The following is an 11,027-nucleotide window of genomic DNA, read 5'->3' on the forward strand; positions in this document are numbered from 1 at the left end:
TCTGACTGTACTACAAACAGCTGTAAATGCAGCCTGGTTACCACACCAGGTGTGGTCACATGACGGGGAGGGAATGACCGTTGGAACTTTGAACCCCTCAGGTACTCGTGTAGTAACTCCAAATGGTCACTAAGCAACCAGTCATAAGTCGAGGACTACCCCAGAGGTGTTTCTTCTGAGGATCCAGGATCAACCTCCTCCTCGTCGTCACTATCTGAACACCAGGACAAGCGTTTGCTTCAAAAGTGAGAGCGGGCAAGCCTGATTCAATTATGACCAGAACATGGTTATTAGACATTTTTATTTAAATACTCAAAATCCCACAGATGACATTAAACACAAATTCCAGACCACCACATGGCACACATTAAAATTCCCGTGTTTTATTATTTACACAACTGGAGCAAAACCGCAATAAAACTCGGCTGGGAAGGCTTTGGAGAACATCCAGAAAGACCCTCGGAGGTTCACCCCACCCCCACCCCCCACCCCCACTTGTGGATTTTCAAAAGGCAGCCATCGGAATGGGGTCTCCGCTGGACCCTACAGGAACCGGTTTCTCCAGGCACAAACAGTGTAAGAATTCCAGAAAAGTAACACTCCCTTTTCCAGAACTGCCTCAGAAAATATTTGCAAGACACAAAGGTAAGGAGGAGCCAATTCTGGCAGAGGGGAAAAGAGGGGAGGGGGAGAGAGGTAGATTGTTGGGGATGTCGGATAGTGAGACTCAAGTCCACGTCAGTGACCGGCAAGGAGGACCTGACCTCCTGGGAGAGTCCTGTGGCCAAGAGGGTCTTCCTCAACCTCAGAGGTCACGCTGGACCGGCAAGTTGCATTTCTGCGACAGGCACACAGAGACAATCCCCAAGGAAACCCCACTCCTCACAGACTCAGGGGGGGGTCCAGCTGAGGCAGACGTGCAGGCCAGGCTCTACCTTGGATGCAAGGTTGGCCCTGGGAATCAGCCACGAGGCTCCCGGGCAGCCCAGGGACTTTTAAAGTCATCCAAAGAACTTGGGGTCATGTGGGGAAAGTGTTTTAAAGATGCATCCCGTCCCCCAAAACAGCCTTGGAAGAAGCCATGAGCGGAGGAGACCTTTTCATCTGCTGGTGGCCACCCAGGAGGGTGGACCTTCAAGGACCAAAATGCCTGTGGCTCTCCCTCAAGTTGTCCCAAGACCAGGCCAGCTGCTGCCTACCAACCAGAGGGGCAAAGAGTTGGCAAACCACAAGAACCTCAAGAGTCTGTTCAGAGGCTCCTCCATGCTTCCCTCCCCCCCCCCCCCAAATCTGTCAGAGGCTGAAGAACAGCCTCCAAGGAGAATCCAGGGCTGGGCCTCAGCTTGCAACCAAGGGGTAGCTTCAAGTAGTGTGGAGAAATGGGTTTTGCAGGGCGCAGAGCAAGTAAGGCCTTAGGGGAGCTGGCCCCTCTCCTTCCCCAGGGAAAGACCCGGTGGTTTCCCACCACAGGTTAGATGTTCTGGCAACAAGGGGTCTGCCTCGCTTCCTGCTGGGTGGGCAAGACTTTGATGGGCTCGATGGTGGTCCCGTGGCTGAACTCTGTCTCAGGCTGCCCTCCTGCAAGTTGTCGCTGGGATACAATCCGGTAGATTTCTGGAGGAGGAGAAGAAAACAGAGAGGAGGCCAAATGGAGTTGGAGGTTGAGCAGAAGCAGCCATGGGAGGAGAAGACAATCCAAGCTAAAGAATAACTTGGGTCCACAGATCGACTTGCCCACCACTGCTCTCCCTTCTAAAGTATACCAAGTGCTGCACTGTTGTCATCAGCTTCTCCAAAGGCACAACGTCCTGCTCTCAAGGCAAAGAGGGTCCTTAAACACGGGTGTCCCGCCAAAGTGGTTCCTTCTCATTTCAGTGTTTCTCAACCTTGGCAACTTGAAGATGTCCGGACTTCAACTCCCAGAATTCCCCAGCCAGCATTCGCTGGCTGGGGAATTCTGGGAGTTGAAGTCCGGACATCTTCAAGTTGCCAAGGTTGAGAAACACTGTCCTAGACACTGAATTGTTTATACGCGAATGCTGGCTGGGGAATTCTGGGAGTTGAAGTCCAGACATCTTCAAGTTGCCAAGGTTGAGAAACACTGGTTTACAGACTGAGCAGACGGGAATTCCCAAAGGCCTCTCTCAAAGGGTGGGGTTCAGGTGACTTCCTCATCTGCTGGGCTGTAAAACTTCCCAGGTATTGCCACGGCCTTCCTGAAGGGGAAGTCCGAGTGCTGCAGAATTAGGGAAGAGGCCACCTCTCCTGACGCCTGCAGAGGAGGAGGAGGAGGAGAGGCTGTGGACCCAGAGACACCTCCCGGCCTTGCATGGCATTATTGAAGCATAAAATAGCCTAATGAAACGCAGTCACGGAAGGAGACACAATACGAACCAACCCTTATACAACCTGATAGAATAAGCCCAGCGTCACGTGACCTCCTGGGTCAAAGACCGACCAAGCACTCCCAAACGCCCATTCTTGCTCTAACGTCAGGCACAATGTTTCTCGACCTCAGGAGCTTTACGGTGGGTGGGCTTCAACTCCCAGAATTCCTCCCAACCAGCCTGCTGACTGGGGGAATCCGGAGAATTAACATCCATCCACCTTAAAAGCTCCCGAGGAGATCAAGAAAGGCTTTCCGAGCGAAGCCTTTGGGTCTGGTGGTTCTGGGGTTGGTTTTCTTTGGAGTCCCCAATTGGCCTTGAACTTAGTGTCCCCCCTGCAGGGAACCCCCAGGTAACGTTTCCTGATGACATCTGATGGGGCAGGGTTGGTGCCCCACTCACCAAGGGATGCGTCCGCCTGCCTTTGCCCTCCCAGATCTGAGCGAATCTGAGCCTGCATCCACCCAGGTAGGTGGGAAGGGAAATCAGACATACCTGCCAGGCTGTTGTGAAAGGCCGTCTCCACGTTGGTGGAATCCAGAGCGGACGTCTCAATGAAAGACAAGCCATTCTTCTCTAGGTGGACACACAGAAAAGGACACCACCAGTCACACATGGCCCACAGGTAGCCTCTGTGAGAAGCCCCACCGAACCCCCAGGTGCTCCTCAGAGCTCAGCACCAGAAGTGCCGGGAGCCAAACCGTTCGCATTGGAGCTCATCTCCCACCTGTCTAGAGAGGTTTCCCTCCCTGAGCGGCACCAGGTTTAGGCACCAACCTCAGAGCATTGGCAGGTGGCACCTGAGAGCCCCCCCCCACCAGATTTTGTCCCTTTTAAATACTTTTTTTATGCTTTTCAGATCCACGTTATGCTTTAATGTATATCATTCATCGTCTGGTTTTAAAATGTTAGTAAGTCCCTTTGGGAAAAATCTCTTTTTAGCTGTAGATTACAAATTCACCAATAAATAAAATTAGGCTGAATGTTCTAAAACAGTCCTTCATTTTTAAAAGATGGGGAGCGTTGTGTGTGTCCAGAAGACACAGTCCAAGTTCAGAACGAAGATCCGGGGATCTTAGGTGTCTTTTTTTTTTAATTTAAAAATGCACATTTTTAGTCCTCAAAGTTATAAATCTTGAATCGTGTTGCTGGAAACAAGGGTTTTTAAGTGAATTGATTTTGCTCCCCACCCTAATTTAAAAATGAATGGGAAAAAAATCAGTGACATCTTCACAACCCCTGGGGTTCCCGCGTGCCCCCAATGGCCAATGGAAAAGGCCCTCAAACACAACGCTCCTTCTGTGCAGCGGTAACACAAAAGGCAAGGAAGGAGCTGTGGCCCTCGGCTGAGCCCCCGTCCCTGCACTGACAGCTGCAGGGCGACCCCCTTGCTCCAGGCCTGGCCAAAACCCTTGAAGACCCAGCAGGGAGCCCAACCACCTGGGCCAACATGACTCAGCCACCCTCCGGGGCTCCCCTCCCTTCCCCACAGGATGCAAGAGTGGCTTAGCCCAGTGTTTCTCAACCTTGGCAACTTGAAGATGTCCGGACTTCAACTCCCAGAATTCCCCAGCCAGCGAATGCTGGCTGGGGAATTCTGGGAGTTGAAGTCCGGACATCTTCAAGTTGACAAGGTTGAGAAACACTGTCCTAACCACTGCTGGGGAATTCTGGGAGTTGAAGTCCGGGCATCTTCAAGTTGCCAAGGTTGAGAAACACTGGGCTAAGCCAAGGGCTTGGCTAATGAGCGCATTTAACAACACGGATGAGTCATGTGCTTCAGTCACTTCCTGTGGCGAAGAGGAACGGAGGAAGCCAGAATCTCCTCTGGGGAAGGAGAGGCTCCTCCGTGGGCCGGGAGCCTCACCTGCAAAGCTCTTGGCCTCGTCGGTGGGCACGGCCCGTAGGTGCCGCAGGTCGCTCTTGTTGCCCACAAGCATGATGACGATGTTGGCGTCTGCGTGGTCCTGCAGCTCCTTCAGCCAGCGCTCGGCATTCTCATAGGTCAGGTACTTCGCAATGTCATAGACAAGGAGGGCCCCGACTGCCCCTCGGTAGTAGCTACAGGGGGGGAGGGGAGCAGAAGGCAGAGTCACTTGCCAGCAGAACCTTCAGCAGGGTCTCCATCCCACCACCAACAGGAGCCCCTCTCGTTTACAGGGGGCTGCAAGGCTTGGCAGAGAGACGGGGAGGGGGGCATCTTGCTAAGCCCACAGAACTGGATCAGACCGAACTGCCCTTTCCAGCCTCTCGTGCTCAGGTGATTGATTGATTGATTGATTGATTGATTGATTGATTACATTTATATGCTGCCCTTTTCCCCCGAAGGGGACTCAGGGCAGCTCACAATTCAATCAGGGAAGGAGGTACAGACAGGGGGATAAAAAAGACGAGACGTAACAATACAAAATTTAAAAACACACAACAACCATACCATTCGAGAAGGGGGGCAAGGCCCCAGGCCTGTCGGAACAGCCAGGTTTTAAGGGCTATGCGGAAGGCCTGGAGGGTGGTGAGGGTGACCGCAATTTATGATGTTTTTGCAAAAGGAATTGGCATTTGCGTCCAGTTTCTAGCATGGCCGGTTGGGGAATTCTGGGAATTGGAGTCCAGCCGGCTTAAAGTTGTCAGGGGTTGAGAAACACTAGCACAGATGGATCTGTGAAGCTCGGCTGGGCTCCCAAGCAGGAGGAGGACGGAGGTGCAGGGAATCTTCACCAGCGAATGCAGGTCAAGGAACCGGATCAGAGGGTGAGAAAAGGAGACCCTTGCCTAGCCGAGGAGCCCTCCCCGCTTCCCTCTCGGGCACCCAAAGGCAGCCACCGAGTCTCTTACGCGGACGTGATGGCCCGGTAGCGCTCCTGCCCGGCCGTGTCCCAGATCTGGGCCTTCACCGTCTTGTTGTCCACCTGGATGCTGCGCGTGGCAAACTCCACCCCGATGGTGCTCTTGCTCTCCAGGTTGAACTCATTCCGGGTGAAGCGCGAAAGCAGGTTGCTCTTCCCGACGCCCGAGTCCCCAATGAGGACAACTGCAAAGAGGCAGGGGACTCTGCGGTTAAGTAAAACACTCGGAACCCCATGAAGATGAGCTAGGTTAGGTTATAGGTTTATTTCATTTATATGCCGCCCTATTCCCGGAGGGACTCAGGGCGGCTAACAAACCCAGGGGAGGGGGTGGGTAATACAGACAAGGCAGAAACAACAAACAGGATACAGAGGAAATTTGAAAACAATCAACAGTCACACAATTCGAGCGGGGAAGGGAACTCGTCAACCCCAGGCCTGCCGGAACAGCCAGGTTTTAACGGCTTTACGGAAAGCCTGAAGGGAGGTGAGGGTCCGGATCTCCGCGGGGAGTTCGTTCCAAAGCTTTCGTGCTTGCTCGGTTTTCGGTAAGAGGTTTATCTCATCCACATTTCTGAACTGTTTTGAGCCAAAGAACAGGCTGGGCGTGGCACCAAGCAATTCGACCTCAGATTTGACAGTCAAACAATAACAAAGTCTGGGCATTTGAACCAGGGGTGGGTTCCTGCCGGCAATTACTACCGGTTTGGCACCCAAAAAACTTTGCTCCCCGTGCGTGCACAGGTGCTCTTAAAACAGCCTGCACATGCGCACAACATTAAAAGAAAAGGGGGGGGGATTCATTTTTTTTCAATGAAAATTGTTCTGTGGATGTGCAGAACAGAAAATCAAGATGGCGCTGAACCGGTCCGAACCGGGAGGAACCCACCTCTGATATAAACCTCCCAGAATATGGTGAGGGAGATGGAGGTTTCTACACAGGGATGGATGGATGGTAGAGAGATGCTTCACATAGATCCGTACACGATGGAAGATTTAGAATATAGATAGGATATAAATGATATTCTTTTATTGATCTCAAAATGGCCACCTCACTATTGTTAAATGATGCACCGGTTCCCTCTGGGCAGATCCACCCGCTTGGAGAACCTGCCTTCCCTTCATCCGGTACCTGTTGAGCCACGGAGCCAGAGGAAAAATTGCAGCTCACAACAGATCTACAGTGAAATGCCCTGCACTTAAAGGAAGCTAACCGGCTCCTTCTGAAATAAGGAGACAGAACAGTAGAGGCAGCTTCACACAGGAACTCTAGAGCAGTGTTTTTCAACCTTGGCAACTTGAAGATGTCTGGACTTCAACTCCCAGAATTCCCCAGCCAGCATTCGCTGGCTGGGGAATTCTGGGAGTTGAAGTCCAGACATCTTCAAGTTGCCAAGGTTGAAAAACACTGCGAGAGGACCACTCTGCTTTTCCTTTTTTATAATTGTTTCATTATAAAATAAAAATGCAGACTTCTCCAACTTTTTTTTAGTGCAGTAAAGTACAAAAAAAAGTCAGCTTAACCTTCTGTTTTCCACTTCACAACATTTCAAGCCATTTCTCTAACTCCAAAATCATTCTAGTCCTCGCAACCTAAAATCCAATCATTTTTTTAAAATATTTCAAGCAAAAAGTCCAGAAGTGGTTTCCAAGGAGAAACGAGACAAATTCCTCTCTTTCATTAAAACTCTCTCTGCTAGCGCCATCACTTTTACAACCCACTCTTCCATTGTGTGAAGGAGTGTGTCTTTCGATTTCTGTGCGTATAAGACCTGCATGAGTGATACACCCTCTGCTCTTCCCAGAGATCCCCTCACCAAAAACCCCCCAGCTGCTGAACCCCTGGCAGGTCCCTCATTCTGGCCTCTGACAATCCTGCCATGTGACGTGTGTGTGGCCCATCCCACACCTGTCCTGCTAGTTGAGAGCAGAGCTCCATCAAGGAGCCGCCCTTGAGAGCCAGCCCTGACTCACCCGCTGGGAAGCTCTCTTTGGCAACGCCAAGCCTGGTTCCCCAGAGCAAATGCCTGGCTGGGGAATTCTGGGACTTGAAATCTGCCTCTGCTAAAGTTGCCAAGTTTGAGAATCACTGATATAAGCAGACAAATGGGCACCAAAGGCTTTTCAACCTCAGGATAGCCGGCTGTGTGAAAGCAGCAATTAACTCAGAATACCTGTGGACTTCAACTCCCAGAATTCCCCAGCTAAAAAGAAACTTAATTCTAGTTGTTTTCCTTCCTCCTTTCCGCTCCGCATTGAATGTAAGCTGAGAGTTGATTGACAGCTGGCTGGAGAATTCTGGGAGAGGAAGTCCACAGGTCTTTTACTGAGTAAAGGTCTCAGGTGGAGATTCCACATTGTCAGGTCGACGAAAAGTTTTTAGGATCTGGGAGATCCTGGCCTGGGATGAGACCTGCTGCCAAGGGAGTGAAGGGGGGGGGGGGGCAGCGTACAGGTCTAGAACCCTCAGCCTTTCTCCCTGCGGGTCCTCCTACCTCGGATATGGGGGGGGAGCAGAATGAAGCTACCCCTGGAGGGCTGTCCTCTCCGTTTGCCGTAACTGCAATTCCCAGAATCCTAGGCTGGCTCGGGATTTGGGGAGGGGGTCCCTCCCAGCCCACCTGGAGCAGTCAGGGGGGCGCCCCGCGAAGCTCCTGCGCGGAAGCTCTGGAGGGCCGGCTCAGTCCCGAGAGGGAAGGGGAAGGAAGAGGATCCCCACCAACCGGCAGCCACCGGCGAAAGTTCACCGGCTCTGCGGAACTGCCGTGGCGAAACCGGGGATTCGGTTCCAAGCCTCTTACGGCCCCGGAACCGGCCAACGAGAACGGAGCCGCCTTCCCAGCCACCCCGGGAGCCCGAGGGGAGAAGGGCCGCTCCGGCGCCGCACCTGCAGGCGGGAGGAGGAGGGGAGGGGGGACGCTTTGCGAGCCCTCACTCACTCTTGAAGAGGTAGTCGTACTCGTCGTCCTTGCCCCGCATGGCGCCCGGACTTCTGCGCTGCCTCCCGACGGAGCGGCTCAGCCACACCTGCGCGTCTCTCCTCGGCCGGAAGAGCTGCCGGTGATCTCACGGCCCGGCGATTTCCTGCGTCTGGCCGGCTTCAGGTAGGCGGTTGTTGGAGGTCAGGCTTTCCGGGCTGGGTTGGTGCGACTCCGGTGGCGCTGATTGGCTCGGCCTCGCCCCTCCAGCTTTATTGACTGCGGGCAGGTTCTTCGGCTGCTCACCTGGGCAGGTAGGAGGAGGGGAGGGGCGCGCGCTCCCTCCGGCTCTTTAAAGGGGCCGCCTCGCCCCACCCGGAGGGGAGAAAACAAGGGCGGGCCCCAGATGGTGAGTTTCTGCCCGCTGGTAGCCTGTCCGCTTCCGAACTGACCCCACCCCGGTGAGATAAATGGGGGTTTCCCAGCACCCCCAGATTCTGCAGCCCCCAAAGCCAAATTCTGGGATCAGTTATGCAAATAGAGACCCCCTGCCGCTTCTCTGGGGTGCAGGGAGAAACTTCCTCAGAAGTCTGAATCCCCCCCACATCAGCCCCAGCCCGCCTGCCCGCCTGCCTGCCAACCAGATGTCCTTGAAAAAGTTTTCATTGAGATTTCCTGGCAGAAAACTTTGCCTTTTATGTATTTCCAGATTTGGGCTTCGCAGGTAAAATGTCCTTGAAGGTGGTAGTCCTCAACCGTTTGTCTAGCAGTGTTTGAAGTTACAGCAACATTGTAAATGGGTTTGTGACCTGTCCTCACACTTATGACGGGTGCAGCATCCCGGTGGTCACACCAAATTCAAGCGCTTGGCAACAAGGGTGTCCTTCCAACAGTTGCCCCTCGATCCCAGGGTCACCAGACAACCCTTTTGGCAACCTTCCCAGCCAGCTTCCAAAAAGCAAAATCAGCCAGGGGCCTGGATACATTTAATGACCATGTGACTCACTTAACAACTGCTTGATTCACTTCACACCTGTGGCAAAAAAAGTCATAAAATCAGGAGTGACTCACTTAACCACCTTGTTTAGCTGTGGAAATTCTGCTCCCAATTGTGGGTGTAAGTGGAGGACTGTCTGTGCTTTGGGGGGTCAGCTGGAACAGACCACTAACAGCATCTGTGACTCCCCCCCCCCTTTAATGACACGTTTAATCTGTGCTTAAGTCTGAATTAAGGAAGCCCAGCTGTTTGGGGCTGGAAAAAAACATTGTCATGATTTTTCTGTAGCTCTGATAATTACACATCAATTTTTTAAAAATGGCTGTTGATATTCACTCCTTGGGGAGGGCCTGGCTACCTTCCTGGCAATCCATGGATCTTGATGGGAGAGGATGGATTCCCAGTTAACCAATCCTTTGAAGGTCTGAAACAGATTAAAAACCAGCACTTGACAGTTTAATATTCTTTCCATTGCTGGGGAAATGCCTGCCAGAATAACCCAGATTTTCCTTTGAGGGGTTTGGGGGGGGCTGGGGGGGGCTGATCTCCTGGCCCTCTTGAAGGATGCAGAACTACTGAAAAGTGCCTGCTAATTATACCGTCATGGGGCACTTTGTCAAAAGCATTCACAGCCTCCCCACCATTTAATAGGGAACTTCTTTGAGGTCAGTTGATCAGTGAGATTTCTTATTAATATTATTCCATGTTCCGCTTTTTAATTTTATTGATTTGATTAAATTTGCTGCAAAGCGATGATCTTCTGGCCATCTCCATGCCGACTCCCGGTGGTCACCTGCAGTGATCGTTTCTCCTCAAGTGGAAAGGAGCCCAGCCTGGCACAGAGAGGCAGCCAGAGCACAGAGGTCGCCATCCCTGAAGAAAAAGCCAGAGGAGGGGAGCATTGCATGGTCAACCTTCAGCTAATTGGGCAGGAAGAGGAATTGGCGATCAAGGTTGGCAGAGAAACGTACTTTCCATAAGGGAGAGGATGGGATGAAGAGCCAGGAAACAAACAGTGGACAAAAATGACTACTAGGACATACATCGCACAGCTGGAACTCAAGGCATCTTTCCAACCACCTCAGAAAAAACATCTTCCGAACCTTCAGAGAACAGGAAGAGATGCTGTGGAACAGGAAATAGGACGATGGGTGGGGAAGGAGTTGCAGAGTGAGTGATGCTGGCCTCTTCTACCTGTCTTTCTGCACTGAGCAAGATGCAGTCCCCCTTTTAACCTGCCTGGGGATGGAGGTCATCTGGATCTGGTGGCCTGCCTGGGAGAGTCCCATTCTTCTCATCTTGTTGAGTGGGATCCAAGATGCCTTACACACTCCTCCCAGTTCCCGTCCCTTTGCAAATCCCTCTTTTTCCAGAATATACAAAACATACTTTCCCCCAAGAGGACCATCATATTAAGCCACACGATAAAAAAATATGCACTCCATCATCATCCAGAACAATTTATTTAGAAATATGCTTATATATACATATTTATAAATGTACACACACACATGTTGGAGAGGCTCCTATCCCACGGTCAGGTGTCTCGTGGGTGGAAGATTTAGAAAAAGACTCAAGTGATGCACAGAGGCAAAAGGAATCCCTGCAAGTAAGAACTGTTTGACACCACCAAAGGAGAGCATAAGAAGCGCCTAGATAAGCCCAGCCTGGTTCCCAGGTTGCCACCTAGGAAATGTCTCCGATGGGAGGGCGACCTGTGACTTTCATTTCTCTGCAAGCAAGGAAGCAATTTAAGCTTCTGAGGAGGCCGATTGGTTTAGCTGCAGCTCCCTAAGCCAGGAAGAAAGGCAGAAGATTCCAGGAAGGTCACCAAAGACCAAATTTTGGTCCTCTCGTGGTCCCTCCCCCACGGAGCCCA

General features: G+C 52.0%; 1 protein-coding gene across 1 annotated transcript; it reads right to left on the reverse strand.

The window, feature by feature from the left end:
- Window positions 1-286: 286 nt before the first annotated feature.
- LOC106557204 (ras-related protein Rab-11A) lies at window positions 287-8,348 on the reverse strand. Its single transcript, XM_087703043.1, has 5 exons — window positions 8,173-8,348; window positions 5,223-5,418; window positions 4,255-4,448; window positions 2,883-2,963; window positions 287-1,614 (listed from the first exon to the last, which is right to left on the reverse strand). The coding sequence occupies exons 1-5, from the start codon at window positions 8,210-8,212 to the stop codon at window positions 1,472-1,474; spliced, it is 654 nt and encodes a 217-aa protein (XP_087559169.1). The 5' UTR covers window positions 8,213-8,348; the 3' UTR covers window positions 287-1,471.
- Window positions 8,349-11,027: the final 2,679 nt, after the last annotated feature.

This window comes from Thamnophis sirtalis, unplaced genomic scaffold (assembly GCF_051295495.1).
Source record: "Thamnophis sirtalis isolate CommonGarterSnake01/CBP01778 unplaced genomic scaffold, rThaSir2_p1.2 scaffold_18, whole genome shotgun sequence".
NCBI lineage: Eukaryota > Metazoa > Chordata > Lepidosauria > Squamata > Natricidae > Thamnophis > Thamnophis sirtalis.